General features: G+C 43.9%; 1 protein-coding gene across 2 annotated transcripts in view; it reads left to right on the top strand.

Annotated features, from left to right (window-relative positions):
- Window positions 1–23794, top strand: part of TLK1 (tousled like kinase 1) — a 152865-nt gene that overhangs the window by 56377 nt on the left and 72694 nt on the right. For both annotated transcript variants that reach the window (XM_024209365.2, XM_024209291.2), the window contains exons 2-3: window positions 11304–11422; window positions 14998–15069. In XM_024209365.2, the coding sequence (XP_024065133.1) occupies window positions 11304–11422; window positions 14998–15069 (191 nt within the window). The remainder of the gene's footprint in view (window positions 1–11303; window positions 11423–14997; window positions 15070–23794) is intronic.

The raw sequence follows: 23794 nt of genomic DNA, 5'->3' as shown, positions 1-23794 counted from the left end.
AGGTAAATTGGTTAACTTGTCTTTACTGTTCAGATTGCTATAAGGTGTATCAGATTGCTATAATTTGTAGAACTTCAAAATTCTTTTTATAAATGGTCTTCCATATCCTGCATTGTAAATATGTTCCTGAATCTGTTTAAATTATCATGTTTTTAAAATAGGTGCCTTTTTGTTTTGTTTTGTAAACTGAATAAATTATAGTTTTTAAAGATACTGAGCACTTACAGATACCACTTGAAATCAACTTCAGTTTTAGGTGCTTAACACCTCTGAAAAATCAAGCCAGAAATAAAATAAATATTTTAAGAGAAGAATTTTTAACAGCTTTTTTCAGTAAATTAAAGTGAAAATTGAAAGTGTTACATTTTAAAAGGGTGATTAAACAGCATAGGGATATTTTTGGAGAATATAGAGAGAAGATTTTATAGGCCCAGTATGATGTTAAATATGAGTAAAATAAAGGGCCTTTCATAATCTAAATTCCTGAGGCAGCACTATGACTGCTAGAAAACCAATTATTGTATTCTTCTGCACCATTGCCAAAAAAAATGGGCTCTATGTGTACATATTTGGTGAAAAAACACTTGTGATTTACTTCACATATCTACTGCACTTTGGAAGACTGTGCCAACAACAGACTTCCTGAATGTGTCTGCTTCCTGGATGTTTAATTTCAGCCCATATGTAAAGTTAAGCATGTGTACTATGAAGGAATATTTGTTTTATTTGTGTCCTTGTGTGGTTTCTCATTCCATAAGAGTAGTTCTTGGTAGTAGAATCCTCAGTAAAGAAGAGAGACAGTAACATCACATTCTTTAACGGTCTTTCAACATATTTTCTTACACTCCTATGTTGGGACAGTGAAGGAAAAACACCAAGGAAGAGATTAAGGCAACTTGAATTGGCAAAATAAATGTCAGCATGTTCCCTTACAACAAACATCAGCTGTGGTTTTGCACTGACACGCATTCCACCACAGCCAGATAGTCAACCCTGAGTGGGCATAGATTAATCAAAATGAGTAACCTGGGCAAAAAAGGGTGCAGGACAGAAAAGTCTGTTTAATTGTTCTACAGTAAAGGGTTGTGTCGTATATACAGGGATTACTAATGTTAAATAAATAGTTCAATTAAATACATACGCAAATAATACAAACTTATTGAGCCTTATACTCAGGTTAACGTGGGAAGCTTTGTTTGTTAATTTCATTTGCTTTTTTCTTGTAAAATTAACACTCAACAGGAAGGAGTGGAGTTGGGCAGGAATGTGATTTTCTGTTTTGTGGGAAATGTTATGAATAAATTTTGTTTTCTGTTGTGGAGTAGAACAAAAACAAAAGTTTCAGAATTTCCCATGAAACAAAATTGTGGGTGAAAAAAACTTATTTTGGGTCAATTGAAATGTTTTTTCCAATATAGATATTTTAATTTTTTAAAATTATAATATAAAATCAATTAAATTATGAAAGTCATTTTGAAATTAAAAATCAAAACATTCCATTATGAAAATATTATCCAACATTATGGAAATGCTTTTTGTCATTTTTTATAAATGAAAATTTGTCGATTGCTTCCACAAAATGTATTATTGTCAACAAATCGGCATTTTCCGATGGAAAAACGTTCCATCAGAAAATTCCTGACCAGCTGTAATCAGAAATCTTGGGTTCTATTCTTGGCTCTGCCACTGACTTGCTTTGTGACCTTGGCCAAGTCACTTCACCTCTCCGTCCTTCAGTTTCTCCCTCCACCCTTTTGTCTTACTCTTCGGGCCACTGACAGGTGCCTCCTGCCATCTGGGTGCTGCTAAATCTGCAAGGCCTCTCTTATAAATGGAAGTCTTCTCAATACTAAATAAAGCCCAACAATCTGCCTGCATTTGAAGGAGGTGGAGGTTCCTGGCTCCCCGCTCCCCAAGTCCTTTCAGTGTAGTCCCTAATTTATTCAATTTATAGTAGGTGCTGCTATGTTACAAATAATAATTAGGGAGTAAAAAATGGCTAGAACTGTGAAGGCCATATTGAGTATGTCTACACAGCAACTAGATATGTGACTGGTCTGTGCCAGCTGACTTGGGCTAACCGGGGCTTGGGCTGCAGGGCTGTTCCATTGCTGTATAGACTTCTGGGCTCAGGCTGGAGAGTAGGCTCTAAGACCCTGCAAGGTGGGAGTGTCCCAGACCTTGGGCTCCAGCCCAAGCCTGGAAGTCTACACAGCAATGAAACAGCCCCGAGCCCCAGAAGCCACGTATGCTGCGTAGACCTATCTTCTGAGGGTTTTATTTCTCTATTGATACAACACCAGGTAACCATGTTCAATCAGTTTATTAATCAAAGATAGATCAGCATAATACAGAAAGGTTACCAATCTGGAGAACTGGCTTGCAGCAGTTACATCTTTGCTCTGTTTCAAGTTGGGAGCTTATTTTGGCTCTTATTTATGTTTCCCTTGTTTATGACAGATAGAAAATTCCACAGATTCCACAGACCGTACACTCCTCCTCTTATTTAGTTTTGTACATTTTAAATGTTAGTACACAAGCTTACAAGTAGCATTAAATGATAGACATTTACACTCAGTTCTCAACACACAGTAACATTCCAAGTGTCAGTAGACAGTAGAGATATCTACACTAACTGTAGCTAGCACACGATTCATACTTGGCACACCTCAACAAAACATATATCTTGCTTCTGACAGATTCTTCATATACAAACAACAAAGGTTACAATAATTTAACCCGTACTATGTTTCCACAGTAAAGCTTGGTCTGAGTACAAGACATTCTGGGAGTATGGTTCATAGTTGTACAACTTTGCCTAAATACAAAGCATTCTGACAGCATATGATATTGGCTAACAGCAAGCCTTCCCTGATTCTTTGTATGGCACCTCTAATGTGGTAAGGGCAAACCTTACACTATCAGGGTGAGTAGCGTGGATGCACTCAATCTTGGTGCTTTAATTATGCAACACAACCTGCTGCTCTGACGTAGAAAAAGCATAAGTATTTCCTTAAAATGGTTGTGCTATATATTTACATTTTAAATCTTATGACTAAGATTCTACATTCACTTTTTGTACTGTACTAATGGGGATGGAAACTACAATGTTGCCGTGATTACCAGACCTATCCAAGGACAATGTTTAATTTGATGAGGATAAGTTAATAGGAATACTGATAATTTGTAAGCTATACCCTCTGTGGAAAAAGGAGATCCAAAAAACCTGATCTTCTGATAAAATCATCACTGGCTAAGTACCTGGAACCAGAGTCTGGGAAAATGTTAACTCAGCTTTTGACAGTGGTAGCCTCTTCTGCAGATGCAGAGAGAATATTTTCTTCATTTCAGGTTATTCAGCTCATTCGGTTCAGTAACTCATTAATTTAAAGTTAAGAAACCAGTTTATTCACACCATAAAATGTAGATTCTGGTTGACCAAAACTATTTGCAGATTTGAGTTGCATCCAGCAAATAGTTTCAGGTGAAGAAAAAGATTTTGGAAATCTCATTTCTTTTTCAATTTTTTGTTTCAGCAAGAAATTTCATTTAGGAATTTACCTACTTGAAAAAGAATAAAAAATATCCCCCGCCACCAAAAACAAAATAAAATGAAAAACTGGAAAAAAATGTTTTGGGTCACTCTAAAGTGTTTCAGTTGATCCAAAAGTAATTTTTTTTCATTTTGTCAAAAAAACCTGTAGTTTTTTGTTTTGCGTTAATCTGAAACAGATGTTTTTGCAATTTTTTTTTCAGGTTGACAACAAAACTGAAAAATTAGTTATTCATGCAGGCCTATTCAAAACTAGGTGTGCGAAGATGAGATCTACCAATTCTAAAATCTTGGAAGGACAGGGTGACCAAAAACAATCACTAACAGTTCACTAACTACAGATAATACTTGCTTTATTTAATAAATCATTAGTCTTAAAAGCAAAGTATGTTTTGTTAAACAATTTCTTATTTAGTCATCACATTTTAAGGTAGTTTAATCCAACTAATTTTTTTAAATATGCTTTTTAAAGCATTTTTAATTGAATTCTAATTTCCATCCAAATAGAGCATGATGGAAATAATGAGTAAAAATATCAATCTAATAAATCAGAAATGCATCATTCACCATTTTCTAACATAATAAAAAGGTCAAAATTAAGACTCTAAGGCCTGGTCTACACTAGGCTTTTATGTCGAATTTAGCGCCGTTATATCGAATTAACCCTGCACCCGTCCACACCACGAAGCCATTTAGTTCGACATAGAGCCCTCCTTAAATCGATTTCTGTAATCCTCCACAACGAGAGGAGTAGCGCTAAATTCGAAATGGCCATATCGAATTAGGCTAGGTGTGGATGGAAATCGACGGTAATAGCTCCGGGAGCTATCCCACAGTGCACCACTCTGTTGACGCTCTGGACAGCAGTCCGAGCTCGGATGCTCTGACCAGCCACACCCCGGGAAAATTTGAATTCCTTTTCCTGTCTGGGCAGTTTGAAGCGCAGTTTCTGTTTGGACACCGTGGCGAGCTCAGCAGCAGTGGCAGCAGTGGCAACGATGCAGAGCTCTCCAGCAGAGATGGCCGTGCAATCCAATAGAAAGAGGGCCCCAGCATGGACGGATCGGGAAGTCTTGGATCTCATCGCTGTGTGGGGAGATGAGTCCGTGCTTTCCGAGCTGCGCTCCAAAAGACGGAATGCAAAGATCTATGAGAAGATCTCTAAAGCCATGGCAGAGAGAGGCTACAGCCGGGATGCAACGCAGTGCCGCGTGAAAATCAAGGAGCTGAGACAAGGCTACCAGAAGACCAAAGAGGCAAACGGACGCTCCGGATCCCAGCCTCACACATCCCGTTTCTACGAGGCACTGCATTCCATCCTAGGTGCGGCCGCCACCACTACCCCACCCCTGACCGTGGACTCTGAGGATGGGATATTGTCCGCGGCCGGTTCCTCAGCGGACGGGGAAGAGGAGGAAGGAGATGAGGAGGACGAGGCAGTAGACAGCGCTTACAACGCTGATTTGCCCGACAGCCAGGAGCTCTTCATCACCCTGACAGAGATCCCCTACCAACCCTCCCCAGCCGTTACCCCAGACACAGATTCAGGGGAAGGATCAAGCAGTAAGTGTTTTAAATATCCAAACATTTATTTACAACATAACTGGCATATTTAAAATATTAACAGTAGCTAAAGTGCTTTAAAACATGTAAACATTTATTTGCAACAAAACAGGAAGATTGAAAATATTAACAGTGGGTAAAGTGCTTAAAAACATGTAAACAGGAAAGTCAAACAAAAGGGGAATCAGTGCAAAGTGTATCATGATTACTCCGTCTTTGGGCGCCTCAATATATAGTCCGAACCATTTTAAAAAAATCTCACAATGTCCGCTTCATGATTATAGTGCCCAAAACCCTGCAGTCATTTGTCCCTCCAAGGGCACCTAAGCCAAGAACTGGTCAATGTAACCGGGGATCGAGGCGACATCCTCCGGGGAGAACTCCTCATACACCTCCTGCAGGTGTTTTTCAAGCCTCATCAGCAGGTTCCTGGGCAGGGACAGCTTATTAGGCCCCCCGTGGTAGGACACGTTTCCCTGCCACAACGCCAGCAGGTACTCCGGGATCATGGCCTTGCACAGCAGTGCAGCAAATGGCCCCGGTTTCTGCAGGCTGTCCCGGAGCATCTTCTCCTTCTGGCTCTCGGAGACCTTCAGGAGGGTGATGTCAGGCATGACTCCCTGCTGTGAATTAGGTAGGGGAAAGTTAGTATTGGGACTGCTTGCCCGTCCCTTTACAGAACTGCAACCGCCGGTTTACAGCCACGCGGTTTACAGCCGCGAGGGGCTGGGACAGGGCCAGAGTTCATGCTTGCAGGATTGCTGCCAGCAGAGACTCGCATTGCTTTCTATGTGAAAGGAGGCCAGTGCCACTCTTAAAGTTTTAAGCGGCCACAAGTCTACGGCTTACCATGTTTGCCATCTAGACAAAGTCCGGTGTCCTGCCCTGCTCCTCAGCTCGCCACAGCAAGACCGCAGGCACTGTAGGCGAGGGCCGAAAATTCGACCTTGTCCTCAGTGCGCGTGTGATAGGTGCTCTGCATGGTCTTGTTCACAGAGAAAGACTATGTTCTCTGTTCACAGATACATTGCTCTGTCTCAGGAATTCACTCCCTTTTTCCAATTCCCACAGCCACATCTGCCCAGAGGCTAGCGCACATTAGGAGGAGGAAGAAGAGGACACGGGAAGACATGTTTGCTGAACTAATGGAATGCTCCCGAGCACAGGCAGCCCAGCAGACACAGTGGAGGGAGAACTTGTCCCAAATGCACCGGGCAAACATTGAACGGGAGGAGAGGTGGCGACAGGAGGACAGGCAGGCTACTCAAACGCTGCTTGGACTAATGAGGGAGCAAACGGACACGCTCCGCCGCCTTGTGGATGTTCTGCAGGACCGGAGGCAGGAGGAGAGAGCCCCGCTGCAGTCTCTCTGTAACTGCCCTGCCCCGCCACCAAGTCCCATACCCCCCTCACCCAAAGTCCAAACACGGAGGGGTGGAAGGGGCCGGGAAAAATTTCACTCCACCCCTGCGGACTGCTCTACCACTAGAAGGCTCTCATTCCCCAAAATTTGAAAAGTCCTTTCCTACCCGCCTCACACAAGACCCCGTCCAAGTTTCACCCCCCCGTTCCATGTGCGGTTGTTAATAAAGAATACGTTTCTGTTCATTTCTGTTTCCATCCTCTTCTTTTGGAGGGGAGTCTGTCTGGAGGGGGGGGGAAGGGCCTTGGTCATTGGACAGGACAGTCACCTTTAGCAGGGGGCAGGTGCAGCAGCAGGGCACATATACAGTGCAGTGACTAGTTATCCTGGTCAGTCTGGGAGGTGGTTTTCATGTTCTGTGTGGTGGGGGCGGTGGTGTTGCTCTGTGACTTGGTGGCGGGGGAGGGCAGTTACAGATCTTATGCAGCGGTCCTTACCCTGGATCACAGAGCCGCGCAGCAGGGGATCTGTAACCCTCCTCCCCCTGCAAGACAGTCACATAGCCGACACATACACGCAGTCCCGGCCAGGAGGGCTGGCAGGCTCCGTTGAAACAACCAGTCCACCATCGCGGAGCCTGTCATTCCTGGAGTTTAGAAGCATCATTTGCATCACAACCCTAAACCCGCTCCCCGCCACAGTCTGCGTCCCAGGTTTAAAACATTCCCGTGAAAACAGTAATAAAGACAACGGTGTCCATGAACAAAACAGAACAGATTTTATTTTTTGGGAAGGGGGTGAAGGGGGTATGTAATTGGAGAGGATAGTCGACGGCAACTGGGTAAAGAAACGGGGGCAAGTTCAGCTTCTGTGTCCACAAACTTAAAAGTCAATGGGTACCCTGCTCAGCCTTGAAACTGGCTTTCAAAGCCTCCCGGATGCACAGCGCGTCCCGCTGGGCTCTTCTAATCGCCCGGCTGTCTGGCTGGGCGTAATCAGCAGCCAGGCTATTTGCCTCAACCTCCCACCCCGCCATAAAGGTCTCCCCCTTGCTCTCACACAGATTGTGGAGCACACAGCAAGCTGCAATAACGATGGGGATATTGGTTTCGCTGAGATCACAGCGAGTGAGTAAGCTTCTCCATCTCCCCTTGAGACGGCCAAAAGCACACTCCACTACCATTCTGCACTTGCTCAGCCGGTAGTTGAACAGTTCTTTTTCTGTGTCCAGGGCGCCAGTATAGGGCTTCATGAGCCAGGGCATTAGCGGGTAGGCTGGGTCCCCGAGGATCACTGTAGGCATCTCCACATCCCCAACAGTTATCTTGTGGTCCGGGAAGTAAATACCTTCCTGCAGCCGTCTAAACAGACCAGAGTTCCTGAACACGCGAGCGTCATGAACCTTGCCCGGCCATCCGACGTAGATGTTTGTAAACCGTCCCCGATGGTCCACCAGTGCTTGCAGCACCATTGAAAAGTACCCCTTTCTATTGATGTACTGGCTGGCCTGGTGGCCCGGTCCCAGGATAGGGATGTGAGTCCCATCTATAGCCCCACCGCAGTTTGGGAATCCCATCGCAGCGAAGCCATCTATGATGGCCTGCGCGTTTCCCAGGGTCACTACCTTTGACAGCAGTACCTTGACGATTGCCTTGGCTACTTGCATGACAACAACCCCCACGGTAGATTTGCCCACGCCAAAGTGGTTCGCGACTGACCGGTAGCTGTCCGGCGTTGCAAGCTTCCAGAGGGCTATGGCCACTCGCTTCTGGACAGTCAGGGCTGCTCGCATGCGGGTGTCCTTGCGCTTCAGGGCAGGGGACAGCAACTCACAAAGTTCCAGGAAAGTCCCCTTCCGCATGCGAAAGTTTCGCAGCCACTGGGATTCATCCCAGACCTGAAGCACTATGCGGTCCCACCAGTCCGTGCTTGTTTCCCGGGCCCAGAATCGCCGTTCAACAAAATCCACATGCCCCATTGCAAACGTGATGTCCTCGGCGCTGGGTGTCGTGGTTTCTGACAGCTCTGTGCTACTCTCCGACTTCAGGCCCTCACTCCGCTGCCGTAGCCTCCTCGCCTGATTTCTCTGCATCTGCCTCTGGGAAAGGTGTATGATAAGGTGCGAGGCGTTGAGAACGGCCACAACTGCAGCGATGGTCGCAGCGGGATCCATGATCGCAGTGCTGTGGCGTCCGCGCTGTCACTGATCAAAAAGTGCGCGAACTGATTTCCCGCCGGCGCTTTCAGGGAGGGAGGCAGGGCGGTAGTGACTGACGGATGACGACAGTTACCCAAAAGCACCCTCGCCACAATTTTTTACCCAGAAGCCATTGGGGGCTCGACCCAGAATTCCACTGGGCAGCGGGGACTGCGGGAACTGTGGGATAGCTGCCCACAGTGCACTGCTTCCAATGTCGACGCTTTCCCTGGTAGTGTGGACTGACAAAGTCGAATTACTGTCCTTAGTGTAGACACACACGTTCGACTTTCTAATATCGATTGCACATATTCGATTTAACTAAAATCGAACTACTCTCGTAGTGTAGACATACCCTAAGTAAATGTATGTTAAACTAATATAATTGCTGAAATAAATGTGTAGGTACAGCATATCCTCCTGGTTAGCAAAAGTGCCAAATTTAGTGTAAAGGCAATGTTTAGTTGAAAATCAACATGTTTTAATGATTACTAACCAATAAGAAACAACCTTTCTTCAGGAAAATAACAAAAAAGTACAAATGCAAAACAAGATTAACGTCAAGTATTTAAATCAAGATTTTCTGCTTGCTGATTAAAATAATGATTAAAATCAGCAATTTAAATAGCTTTGATTTAAATCAGTCCACCTTGATGCCCTATATTATACTGTATTTATGCTCCTTGCTTTTTAAAATCTTTTAGGATTAAGTGGGATATAGTTTGTACAAAAAATGCTATGTAAAATGTGTGATTTTAAGTATGAAGTAACTTAACTTTGTTTTAGCAAACTTTACTAAAACTTTTTAGTGTTTTCAATGTCACTTGAAAATGTAACAATCCAGTAGTTGAACTGGAACAAGCAAAGAGCGGTTGCACAATATAAATCATTCTCTGTGCAAATTCAGAGTATTAGGAATGTCCACTTCCTCGATCAGATTGGTTTAGATCCATAAGTGGTTTATAGTGTAACCTAGAGGGTTGCTTGCTTTGCTGCTTCTGTAGGCCGAGCTCACTGAACACACGTCCCTCCATTCCTCCCCCAGGAGCTCCTTGTGTGCCACCTTCCCCTCTCTCTGTATGTCAGGGACTTCTTGTAACCCATCCACTGCCCTCCCTCATGTCAGCAGCTCTGTGTGCCCCACCACTCCCCCTTCACTGTATACGAGGGAAATCTGTGCCCCTTCCCCTCCTATCGTTGCTTCCAGCTCTCCTCAACTTGCCAATGGCTCTTTGTGCCACCCATGCAGGGTTCCCCATTCTCCCCCTGCAAGGGCTTCTATGCGTCCCCCATCCCTTTGTGCTCCCTCATACTTCCATTCAGCCCTTTGACATAATGGCAGGGACTCTGTGCTGCATGTCCTCCTCCCCTATTGGCCCCTAGTCTCTCCTCATGGCAGGAGCTCTGTGTGCCTGTTTTTCCCCATACCCTGATTCCCTCTTCCTCCTCACCATTCTTATTTCTTTTCAGTCTGGGAGACAAACTATTCAAGGCATAGGCGCCAACTCAGTGGGTGCTCCAGGGCTGCCAAGCTTCCTTCCCCTCCCCACCTCCTGCCCCACCTCGCCTCCGCCTCCTCCCCTGAGCGCTCTGCACCCCACTTCTTCACCTACCTCCCAGCGCTTGCCGCCGCAAAACAGTTGTTTCGCAGCGTAACAAGCTCCGGGAGGGAGGGGGGAGGAGCGGGAACGCAGCGTGCTCAGGGAAGGAGGCGGGGAAGAGGCAGTGCCAGGGCAGGGATTTGGGGAAGGGGTTGGAATAGGAGCAGGGAGGGGGCGGAGTTGGGGTGGTGACTTTGGGGAAGGGGTTGGAATGAGGGCAGGGCAGAGGGGGTCGAGCACCCGCCGGCGCAAGCAGAAGTCGGTGCCTATGATTCAAGGTGACAATATATTTAAGTTGTATTGGACCATGGGCAGAGCTGGTGGAGGAGGTTATGCTTGGAAGGTGTTAATGGCTGCCATCAATTGGTTTTTTGATCTAGACCAGGGATCGGCAACCTGCGGCATGCGTGCCAAACGTGGCACGTGAGCTGATTGCTAGTGGCACTCTGCTCCCAGCCGGGGGGGCCGGCGGCCGGGATCCTGGCTGGCAGGAGCTGGCGGACAGAACCCGAGACCGGCAGCGGACTGAGCGACTCAGCCCACTGCCGGTCTGGGGTTCCGTCCGCCGCCCGGGCTGCCGGTCTGGGGTTCCGTCTGGCGGCCTCTGTAAATGTAAAATTTATTACTGGCACGCGAAACCTTAAATTAATGAAGACTTAGCACACCACTTTTCAAAGGTTGCCGACCCTTGATCTAGACAATTACTGAGGTGGTTGAAGTTGCTGGATCTGCTAACATGATAAAGGGACTCCTGGTGTCTCCTTTTTCCCCTTCTGGATTTCTGCTTTTCACCAAAATTAATAGGGTTCAGTATGGAACATTCCCTGAAATTTTGGAATTGGTTAGATGTTCACGAGTTACTGTATAATAGACAGATAGATATGCCATAGAGCTGAGTATGAGACCTTGCTTCATGCAGCTTGTTATGGTCTGTACTATAGTGAAGATTTTGTATACGTTATTTGGAAACATTCTTGTGCAAGCAAGTTTGTTATAGAATATAACTAATTAATATTATTTTCTTAGGTGCAATGGATGAGCTTCATAGCCTGGACCCAAGAAGGCAAGAATTGTTAGAGGCCAGATTTACAGGAGTAGTGAGTGGCAGCACTGGGAGTACTGGAAGTTGCAGTGTTGGAGCTAAAGTAAGTAGAATTGGGTGGCTATTTAAACCTCTCTGTGAGCGTTAATTTAATTGTATTTTAAGAAAATATACTATCTATAAAACACACACCATATATGACAATGGGTCTCATCAGAAAATGCTGTAGCCTATCTGGGGTAGGTTGACATGATTTATTTTCTAGTTTAGTCTCTTATTCCAGTAAAAATATTGGCTTATGGATTCCATATTATACTTACTATAAAAGTTTCTTTTGGTCTGATGTTCAAGGATCACTGCGAAAATGGGATATATGACTCCTCTAGGACAGCTTTCATTTTGGGAGAGAGAACGACGAGATATTCCTTTACATAGTCCCTCCCCCACGTCCTCATTTTTCTACTGTCTGAAACCAGCAAGACACACAGTAGTTGCACCTAAGTACATCTGTGTTTCCTGTTCAAGCAATTAGTTGAGATTCTAGAACTTTCCTCTTCTCTTGATGGGCAGGTACGTGAAAGTTCCCCTTATTTCCTGGGAAGAACAGTTATGAAAAGGCTATCTCTATCTAACCTGCTGCAAAACAGTGATTATAAGTTTGCAGAACATAAGGTGAAAACCATAATAAATAGATTCTCAAAATGGGTGCTCCTGGTTGGTTTCTATGTCCAAATACACAAATGTCAGAGGAACATTGGATATGACATGATAAAGAATTACCTGAAGATGTTCCTAGATAACAAGGAAGATCCCTGAGAAAAACCTACCAATTCTATCTATTCCAGTTATGTTTCAATAGGAACTTTAATTCGCAAGTCATCATCTAGTCTGAGGTCAGTCTCATTCTTTAAACTGGCTGAATAATGGAATTCAATGATCCAGTGTCTCCAAGATGAGCACTTGCTGTGGCAAGTTATAATTTTGCATCATAATATTTCTGCACAGCCTTGCTTTTGGGTATTGGATTTGTGGAAGAAAAGAGAACAATCCAGTGATCAAGGAGGTAGAAAATGGACAGCCTAACAGATATCAAATGCATTGGTAATAGGGCAAGCTTGTTCACTAAAGGACTTTGTTGCCATTCTTTGTCAAACAGATCTCTGAATAGATATGAACCAGGCCATAGAAAAGTCCTGTTTTGCATTAGTTCTCGGGCTGCATGACTTCATACATTTTTATAACCTAAGGATATTTATGGTTTAACTTCTTATTTTTTCTTGGCAGTCTAACCCTTTTATATAGGGAAAACTATTTATGTTTAAAGAGTAGGAAAATACTGGCAATAAATTTAGTTTTCGGATAAAAGAGGAGGGTTCTGCCATTAGGTTTGAGATGTTTCTACGACAGAAACATCTCAGTCAAACCAAAACTTGAGGACGTTAGATGATGGGGCTGAAAACCCAAGTATGACAGATGTCAGTGAAAGCCAAAAGGAAGCTGAGATCTTGAGAATCCTGACGATAAAATTTGTAACAAGAATAAATATGTGGAATGTGTGTACTTTGCATAGTACAGGAAAACTGACACAGGTTACATGAGAAATGAAAAAAAAAAAAATCTGAACATACTTGATGTCTGTGAGAGGAGATGGGTGAGGAGGGGCAAGATGGTGTTTGTGCTACAATCTTATACTCAGGAGGAGGAATGTATTAGGAGGTGTAGGAATTATGCTGGATAACATCACAGCAAAGACCTTGTTGGCTTGGGAGCCAGTGAAAGACACATTAACAGCCAGGCTGTGAACAAGACACGTCTGTAATAATAAGGCACCATAGACTGTGGTTAGTGGAGATGTTACACAACTTTGACTTTGCCAGCAACATTGCTTTACTAAGTATGATGTGGAACTGAATGGTTGTTCTTACATCAGAGGTAGAATAGGAAGCAGCAAAAATTGGATTGGAATTAAAGAAAAGCAAGATCATGAAGGTAGGAAGCCAGACAACTGGTGCAAAAGTGCAAGTGGAGGGAAAAGGTATTGAACAGGTAGAAGAGTTCTGCTATCTGGGCAATGTGATGACATTTGACGGTGGCTACGATAAGGATATTCATATGCAATTAGGAAAAGCAGACATCACTTTTGGAAAGATGAACATCATCTGGTCAAACAGAGGTTTCCACACCAAACTAAAGGTCAGATTATATCATGCAATTGTACTGAGAACACTACAGTATGGAGCAGAGAGTTGGCCAATGACGGTGGCTAACAAAAAGAGATTGGAGGCTGCCCATCACAGATGACTGGGAAAGATTCTATACATTTCATGGAAAGACATAATAACAAATGTGAGGGTATGGGAACTGACAGAGCAGGACATTCTAGAACATACCAAAGAAAGAAGCCTCAGGTGGTTGTGACATGTGCATTGTATTTAAGATGGGAGACATGCTAAGCAAGTGTTGAATTGGTTAAAGAAGGGAGAAAAAAGAAAATTAAGAAAGTCAGGGAAGAACTAGTAGAAGACAATGACAGAGGATATCGAATGCACTGGCAATCACCTGGGAAGAAGTACCAGACCTAGTGAGAGATCATAATCAGTAGAAGAATTGGGCTGCCTGATGTCAGTGGCACTGGAGGAACTAAGGTCTTAGGTAAGATAAGGTTCCTAGTGTTAAAAGCTATCTAATAGCCACATGGGTTTGGGTTTTTTTATCCTCTCAGAATCCTAATCTCAGACAAGAAGGCTACATTCCTTACAAAAAGAAAGAATTGCTAACTCTCTCTTCAAATCTACTAGCATTAGTGGGTATATAAATGCATCCTCTGGAGTCAGAGCTTTCAAGAAGTATCTATCAGATACTTCGCTGGTCTAAAATAAGGCTGGAGGAATGTGGCTCATTCTAGAGGTTTAACTTTTTTTTTTTTTTTTTTTTTTATTAAGAAAACCTTTTAAAATTTTTTCTTTTTTGTATCTGACATACTTCTTGGGCCATGTCTACACTACCACTTATGTTGGCAAAACTTATGTCACTCAGGGGTGTGAAAAAAACACCCCAAGTGACATAAGTTTCGCACAAGGGGTAGTGTGCACAGAGCTATGTCAGTGGGCAAGCTTCTCCGACAGACATAGCTTCTGCCGCTTGTTGGGGGTGGTTTAATTGTGTTGATGGGAGAACTCTCTCCCGTTGGCATAGAGCTGCTACACGAGAGATCTTATAGCCGTGCAGCTTCATTGGTACAGCTGTGTTGCTGTAAGCTCTCTAGTGTAGACACTTCCTCATCCTTAACCTCTTAATCATTTAAGTGGTTTCCTTACGGCTGTTATATTGGCGTGACTGTTTCATGAGTTAGTGGTCTATCCTGTAAATTGTGTTTGTGCATTCTTTTCAGAGAGGATATGTATGTACAGTTGTTTCCTTTCCAATTTTGATAGCAAACTACATTGTTCAGAATAGCATTAGAAGCAATTAAGAACATAGAATTTACTGTGCTGGAGCACACCATTTGTCCATCAAATCTGGTATTCTGCTTGCAGGTCGTATGGTCTCTGCAGTTGAGCACTTTGTCTTGAAGCATGAAATTTGATTACCCTTACTTTGCATAACTGCAAATACTGTAATTTATTAGCTGTTTTATAAATCTGAACATAGTATGTGATATATTATTTTTCTCAATAGGCCTCAACAAATAATGAAAGTTCTAATCACAGTTTTGGAAGCTTGGGATCTCTAAGTGATAAGGAATCGGAGGTATGTATGTTTACAATATTTTAATGCAAACAAAATACTTATAATATGTTCTAATGCAGTTGATATTTTATATGTAAGCTTCTTAAAGAAAATATAATATTTCTATGTATACAATAAGATTAAAAAGTGCATGTAGTGGTAAAAGCTAAAATTTGTTACACCTTTGGACCAAACTAATTTTTTTGAGATGGAGATTTGTATGGTAAGACCTCATAAAAGTGCTGTCATGGAGCGTCCTGTTTGGAGTGCCCTCCTGCAGTTGGCCGCAGCATGACAGACACGCCTGCCTTAGTTTCCCCTTTTGTAGTTCCAGAAATAGTCCAAACAGTCTTCCAAAGTATAAATACAGTTCCATTCACATAAACCATAAGAAAACAAGTTCCAACACCAAGTTCTACAGTTTCAGGCCTGTCTCCACACAGTACATCAAGTAGAGCCCCAGCATCCCTCATCAGTGCCCTGGCTATCCAGTGCAACCCCAGTGTCCCTCACTGTGTTCTGGGTCTCCAGCACAGCCCTGGTGTTCTGAACCATGCCTGGGGTGTCAGCCTTCTCTCGCTTCAGCTCTCTGCTTTTGAGAGCCAGCAGGAACCTCCTCTACTGCATTCAGCCTTCAGCCCTCTCCAGCCTTTTCTGACCATGGCTCTCTCGCCCAGGAAGGATAGCTGGCTAGCTTCTCCATGGGCTTCCGAGCCCTCAGCCCTTTTCAGCTTCCTGGCACTGCTTTGACTTCTGATAGTCAGCAGGCTAATCCCTTTCTTGGCTTCCTTGATAATTCCTCCCTTTTTCCAGGGAGTCTCCTGACAGGCAGCCTTAGCTCACTCTTAGGTCTCCCTTTTCCTCCCTCAGATCTCCTAGTTTCTTTATAGTACCAGGTGCTGCCTGGCTCTCTAACTGGCGGCACCTGTTCTGGCACAGGGGAGCTGGACCCTGCTTCATTTAGTGGGGCCAGCCATCCTGTGAAAAGCTCCTTTGGACCCGTGTTCAGAGAATTTTCACTTTTTAGCTTATGTTGGTTCTGCATTGTATCATGAAAGGTTAACTATATTATATCTATAAATAATAACTGTATTTTATCTCAGGCCTGTTATAAAAAAAGGGAGAGATTCTGTGCTATGCCTCTAATAGCAGCTGGGGGGAAGATTAAGACCACCTTTAAACCACCTTTGTGCCCTCCTGATCCTGGGATGCTTTGAGTTATGCCAGGGGCCTCCCCTGGCCAAACGGCTCTGGGGGATCTGTCTGAGTTACAACAATTTCCTTGGGTTTCCCATGGGGTTGGAGTTCTGTCCAGAAACTGCATAACTCTGAGTGCTGTGGCCCTGTCATTGACATGCCCATATGCTAGGACTCACAAGTGGGGTGTCTGGAGGGGGGGGTTCAAAGTAGTGGTCTTCACAATGCCTGCACCAGGGAAATCCCCCCCTTTAGAGCACTTGCATACTATTTCAGCCCTTTTACCACCAGGGGGACGGTATGAGGATTAGACTCTCACCCCAAGACTTGATATATAGCTATGCTGCATGATGATTAAGATTAAAATTCTGTCACAGGTATTTTTAGTAAAAGTCAGGGACAGGTCACAGGCAATAAACAAATATTCACGGAAGTCTGCAACCTGTCCCTGACTTTTATTAAAAATACCTTGGGGCGGATAGGGCCAAACAGAGCACTGACCGCTGCTGCTCCAGCCCCAGAGGGGCTGACCCAATCCCAGCTGCTGCTCCAGCGGGTGAAGGATTGGTCAGCTGTTCTGGCGGCCCTGGGACTGGCCACAAGTCAACTGTTCTGGCCCTCTCCCAGAAGTCCTGGAAGTTCTGGAAAGTCATGGAATCCGTAACCTACGTGATTGTTGTATCCTTAATGATGATAAATTCATATTGGAACTAAGAATGGTGTGTATAGCTTGCTAAATTTTTACCTTAAGGCAGTAAAACTTTCACTAGCACAGGGAAACCTCCTTAGCCACTGTTTAGTTGTAGCTGTATAAATACTCTTAAAACTTAATTAGTTTGCCAGTATTTATTATTCTGAGAAATATAGAAATGTGTTCAAAGATCAGACATTAGATCATTTTCCACTTCTAAAACCCTTTTCCCTCAGTTTATAATATCTATAGCATTTGAAACGAAAATTTTTACCACCTTTATTTTTTTTCTTTTTGTATGGTGTGCAAACTAGTTTTCTTATTGTAAGGATGAGTTTCTGCGTTTCTGGCATCATTTTCCCCCAAAAAAGTGTTTTTATAGGAAAAATTGTAGGTTTTTTCATGTTGGGAGGAATATCTATATAAAAATTACATGGACTTTGTAAATGAGATATAAAAGGGTGGAGAAGAGCAGGGTAAATTTGAACCTGTCATGCTTTGAATGTTTTTTAATATCGCTCAAATTAGAAACAGCTTATATTTTTTCACATATGAAGTGAGGTACTGAAAATTCCAGCCCTTTTAGTCTGTAATTTCAAACATAAGCTCTTTCTGCTGCTGGCTCATTAGCCCTATAACAATGACAAATCAATTTTCAGAATTATTCCAACACTGCTAGTTCAGCTGTCACCTCATCTGACCCTGTCCAGTCTTCGCCTTGAATCACTGTGAAAACATACTGCATATCACTAACAGTTAGTGGGCTTCTGACATTCTGACCAAGTGTGGGGTCAGTCAGTTGCCATTAATGGAGAGAGACACAGAGCACTGGAAAGGACATTGTTGCGCCATGTGCTGTTTGGCTATCTGGCTCTCTGTTGCCCATCTTATATTAATGTAGGTGTATGGACCCTCACACTTGAGAAGAGTGTGGCAGAGGGCTCTGACTCACTGGGGATTCCCTTTTCCAGAGAAAATCTGCAGTGCAAGTGATGGAACCGTCTCTTATAGTAAATTCGCATTTGGTAAGCATTAGTGGGTCCCTTGTGCACCATGTGCTCCAATGAGCAGTTAATCTGTACTTTTTTAATTGGGCCTTGTGATGGGGGTGTACTAGGCCCTTCGAGGCTCCCTACTGGATTTACCACACAGCAGTTGCAAATAGTTTTATTATTTCTTCAATAAACCTAGTGATTCGTAGTTTTAATAGTTTTAGAGTAGAATCAGATTACAGCCTCCCCCCCTTCCCCCTTCTTTCCTCATTCCAATGTTCGGGTACCGGACTATGCTCAGAATTCCGTGCTTCAAACTATGCATCTCCTGCCCGCAATCCTTCTTGTTCAGTGACGACCATCAGTGCTCTCTCTACTGCCTGGAGGAAGCTCACATTGCGGCTCAGTAGAGTGTTTGCCATTCTTTCCCCAGTTGTACCTGAGAGAGTGGGCACTTCGCCTCCACAAGTATCTCCTGGAGATGGCCATGAGACCCCAATCAGACCGAGGCCAGGGAACTCCCCCATATATCATCCTGAATCAGCAAGGTGTACGCCTCCTGCTGCAAAGTCCGCCTCCGGTGCTGGAGAATCCACTCCCACAGATCCTGTGATGGGGCCTAGTTGAGAAGTTAGGAAGCACTGTCATAAGCATGGGACTAAGTCTTCCTCTAAGTCCACTTCAAAGCTGGTGGATGGGATGTCTGATTTTTCTGCCTATGAGGACTCAATACGTCTTAAGTCCCAGAAACATTGGGCTCCACTGGCTCCAGGCCGTGTTCCATTGGTACCAACATCTCCAGCTCCTCACAAGACCTGGGACCCCCTGTCACCGGCGAAGACAGTTTCCTTACACCCACACCCCAAATTTATCCCTAAAGTAGTTACAGTTTCACCTTAATTAATCCATTCACTTAACTTGTATTCTTTTTGAAACCGCACACTCCTGTAGAAGAATGTAGACTCCACTCCCTCAATGTGCAATGAGCTTTGGCCTTTTACCTGAAGAGAACAAGACCTATCAGGATGTCCTGGAGACTGTTTATTGCCATAACAGAGAGAGTTGGGGGCATGCCATCTCCACCCAGAGAATTTCTAAATGGGTATCTGGATGCATTCTATTCTGTCAGCTCTTGAAACTTTCTCCCCCTACAGGGGTATGAGCTCAGTCCACAGAGCGCAGCAACCATGGCATCTCTTCAGGATGTACCCTCCTAGACATCTGAAAAGCTGCTATGTGGAGTTCCATCCACACATTTTTAAAACATTACGCCCTGGTGCAGGACTCGGCTGCTGATGCCGCCTTTGGAACGGCGGTCCTCTGCTCTACCCTACTGTCCTGATCCTCGCTCCCTCCTCCTACTTAGGTATTGCTTGTCAATCACCGACAGTGGAATACAATAGGGACCATTACTCGAAGAAGAGGTTACTTACCTATAACTGGAGGTTTGTTGAAATGTATGATCCTTATCTGTATTCCACTATCTGCCCTCCTTCCCTTCTGCTTTGGATCTTTCTGATTCATGGTGGAGAAGGAACTGAAGAGGTGATTGATCTGCCCTGCCCTCTATTACCTTGATCAGAAGCATGAGGTGAGCCTGGGTGCATGCACAGACCAACAGACACTATTTTCAAAGTTCTCCGATTCTGGGCACATGATGTGCATGTTGAACTCACAGTGGAATACAGGTAGGCACCACACATCTTGAAGAACCTCCAGTTACAGGTATAACCTCCTCTTTCAGGGTACACAAAGGTTCAGACATGTATTAGGTTGCAGGATGCTGTGTAAGTTCCACCTTGTCTCGACTGGAAATTTGTCCTGATTACAGCCATAATTGGCCTGCCATTAGTTTGACTGCACTGGTATAACCCTTAAACTGGACAAGCAAAGCCACTATTTGCATCACTGGAGCTCATCCCATTTTTAATCTGGGTAGGCTTGCCTGCTGCAAACAGCAAGCTTTGACCATCTACACCAGATATTGCATTGCGTAGCTATACCAATGGCTATACAGAAGCACCTCACTTAAAGTTGTCCCAGTTAACGTTGTTTTGTTGTTAGGTTGCTGATCAGTTAGAGAACATGCTCGTTTGAAGTTGTGCAATGCTCCCTTATAATGTTGTTTGACAGCTGCCTGCTTTGTCTACTGCTTGCAGAAAGAGCAGCCCATTGGAGCTAGCTGGTGGGGGCTTGGAACCAGGGTTGACCGGAAGCCCCCCATCAGCTCCCCGCTCCTCCAAGTTCCCTGTGCGGCAGCCGCCCAGCAGGCTATCAATTGCCGGCAGTTCGGCTGTCCCTCCCCCCACTGCCATGTGCTGCTCCTGCCCTCTGCCTTGGAGCTGCTCCCGGGAGCCTCCTGCTTGCTGTGCCGGGGGGATAGAGGGGAGCTAATGTCAGGGTGCCCCCCGTCCCCCTTCTCCTGCCCCCCCCCTGCTTACCCCATCTCCATAGAGCGAGGGGGGACATGACAGGGCTCAGGATAGAGGGAGCTTGCTCACAGCAGCTGCTGTCTCAACTTGCTGATATACTTGAAAAGGCAATGTACTTAAAGTGGGGTTAGTGTACTTAAAGGGGCAATGCGCATCCATCTCTCTCTCTCTCTCTCTCTCTCTCTCTGCCATGCTGTCTCCCCTCCCTCCATTTGTGCTGCCTTGTAGAGTGAGGGGCTACATTAACAACGTGTTAGTCCTTGAGGGCTCAGCCGAGTGCTAGTTCATCGTTTAGCAGTAAGGCATTCCCTGGGAAATATCCCACCCCCTGACTTCACCACCTCAACCAAGCTTCACAATCATCATTGCCATGTACAGTATTAAATTGTTTGTTTAAAACTTATACTGTGTGTGTGTGTAGTCTTTGGTGAAAAAAATTTCCTTGGATCCTCCCCTATTTACATTAATTCTTATGGAGAAATTGGATTTGCTTAACATTGTTTTGCTTAAAGTCCCATTTTTCAGGAACATAACTACAATGTTAATCGAGGAGTTACTGTAATCCGGGCAAATCTCCAGTCTAGACAAGTCCTTTATCTAATATGCACCAGACCTAAATATGGGTATCTTGAACTCTTTGGCTGGAATGATAGTTTGCTTACTCTGAATTGTTGTCACAAGCTGTGTTAATTAGTATTGCTAATTAGAAGTATTGCTGGTTAGCGAGGAGTGCTTTCATTTTAGGAGGAGTTTCATCATGTCCAGGTGACTTAACCCTTAAGGAACTATGTTTTTATAATTAATAAGGTAGAGAGCTAAGATTCTGCCTAAGCTGCTGAAGCTTATTTCTGTTGTCTAGTAAGTGTGTGTCAATTGCAAAACAGGTTCCCCAAGATGACTGTCTGATACTAAGTTTATCAGTCACAAAGAGGATGTGGATCCTAAGTCTGACATTGTTTGTTTGATCACCCCCTTTGAATAATTCTGCTACCCAGATAAATGTTGTATCTTGTCCTTCCTGGGTGCATTTTCTTGGCATTAATAAATAGATGATTTTTTTGGCCAGAAGGATGTGACTGCCTATACTTTTTATTTGTTTTTTTTCACAAGAACAAAACTGTCACTTTTCTGCTGTGGCAGTCCACTAAAGAGAAAAGTCTTAATTCTGTGGGGGGGGGTTGTCCATCATTTTTGGCAAAGGAGAAAGATATGGCATTACAATACTGCTTTCAGATTGTATCTGGTTAGATAGAATTAAAGGGTGGCATAGATCTAGCTCTGATCTTTATTTTGTTTGAATCCCCTGAGAGAGATTGTGTAACTTCCAGAGTACTGATAAGCAAAAATCGCCCAACTTTCAGTTAGAGAGACGTTTTTCTAACTGACAGCTGTGCAAACTCAACGTTGTGTCTGAAAGTTCATCTGTGTTCATTCTGGCTTGTGCATCATAACTAGTCAGAGAATCTCTGGGACATTGTCTATAATTGGGCTATACCGGTTTAATTTAAGATCTAGGCCCAGTTTGTCCCTCCAGTTGATACTTAATTAACAGCTCTTTTGGTGATTCACCAGTAGACTAGAGTTCATCTTCCCAAAGCAGTATTGGTTCTTAAGTGCTAAAAAGTGTAAAAAGTAGTTACAATGTAAGTAAAAAAAAAAAAAAAAAAATGAGACAGCAGAAAAACCTTTGAATGTATGCCAGGAGCAAATCTGATAGGTAAGAAGTTGCTATTTTAAAATTTCTTTTCTAACTATAACTGCATGTTGAAGATATTGCATTGTCTGAGACATGGAGCATGATCTACTTGGGTAGTATCTCAGTTTTTCAAATAGAATTTTTTTTTTAATTTTTCAATAATCTATTTACCTCTGTCTGGTTAATCTTGAAGGAAATTTGTAGAAAAATTCTAGAAAGCAATTTAGTGTCACTGCTAGATGTAGAAATGCATAATTAACTTTTTAATAGCACTACTTGGAGAACTATTAACAGTATACAAAGAAATTAATGGTGCTGCCTGGGAACTCTCTTTGAACAGTATTGCAGTGGTGTAGGTTGGAAGTTAAGGGAGATGACAATGGAAGTGTTCCATTACACGCTGGAAATTATGCTACATTGTTGCAATTCTGTGAAAGAAAAATATGGTCCTATATCAGGGTAGTGCCTATTATCTAGGACAGAGTTTCCCAAACTTTTCTTGTTGTGTGCCCCCTTCCAGATCTACCAGCTGCCCACATACCTCTACCCTTCTCATCACTGATACTTTGTGTGTTTTTCTTAACACTACTGGTCTTTAGCCATCTGTTCATATTTCACTGTTACATACAGATATAGTTATAGTGTGACATATACAACCGAAAAAAACCCCTAAGTTCTGAGCTCAGTTAGACTGGACAGTTGCTGGGCAACTAAACCTGTGCTGTATGGTGATTGGAGGTGAGGGCCCTGTACATCAGTGTCTCTGTGTATCTGTTCTCATTGGTACGTCTTGAAGTAAATTAACTACCATATTTTATATAACAAATTCCCACAGAGTTTTAAAGCTTTGTCTCAGTAGCCTATTACGAAAATGCAGTAAGTAAAATACAGTCCACCATTACACAATTCCTCCTGTGTACCCCCACAGAGATATCTCCTATACCACAGTTTGGGAACCTCTGATCTAGGATCTTGTATGACATCCATCACCGTAGATCAGTGGTTCTCGAACTGTGGGTTGGGACTCCAAAGTGGATCACGACCACGTTTTAATGGGTTCGCCAGGGCTGGCCTTAGACTTGCTGGGGCCCGCGGCTGAAGCCAACGCCCAAGGGCTTCAGCCCTGAGCAGTGGGGCTCAGGTTACATGCCCCCACTCCCTCCCAGGGCTGAAGCCCTGAGGCTTTGGTCCCCCTACCACCCTGGGCGGTGGGGCTCAGACTTTGGCCCCCACAACCCTCCTGGGTCGTGTAGTAATTTTTGTTGTCAGAAGGGTGTCGCGGTGCAATGAAGTTTGAGAACCCCTGCCATATTTGACTACCTCACAAACACTGATGAATTTATCCTCAGAACACTCTTGTGAAGTAGGAAGGTCTATTATCCTCAATTTACATATAGGGAACTGAGATACAAAGAATAAGTGATTTATCCAAGGACACAGGAAGTCTGTGCCAGAACTGGGAATTCAACCCAGATCTTCTGACACAAAGTACAGTGCCTTAACCACAAGGCCGTATTTCCAAGGCTGGGGTGATTATTTCTAAATTGTAAAGTATCTTTGTATATTGGATTCTTAACCACAAGTAACAAAAGAACCCCCAAAATTCAGCAACCACACATTTAAAAAAAAATTTTTAAAGGGCCCTAAGCAGAACTATTCGCTGCGTTATGTCTCCTGCTGCAGGTTCCTTCCATGTTCGCTGAAAGATGATTTCTGGAATTCTGCCATGCCATGGCTT

The sequence above is a fragment of the Terrapene carolina genome, unplaced genomic scaffold, assembly GCF_002925995.2.
Source record: "Terrapene carolina triunguis isolate 2854851 unplaced genomic scaffold, T_m_triunguis-2.0 Scaffold62, whole genome shotgun sequence".
Classification (NCBI taxonomy): domain Eukaryota; kingdom Metazoa; phylum Chordata; order Testudines; family Emydidae; genus Terrapene; species Terrapene triunguis.
This window is presented reverse-complemented; position numbering and strand designations above follow the sequence as displayed.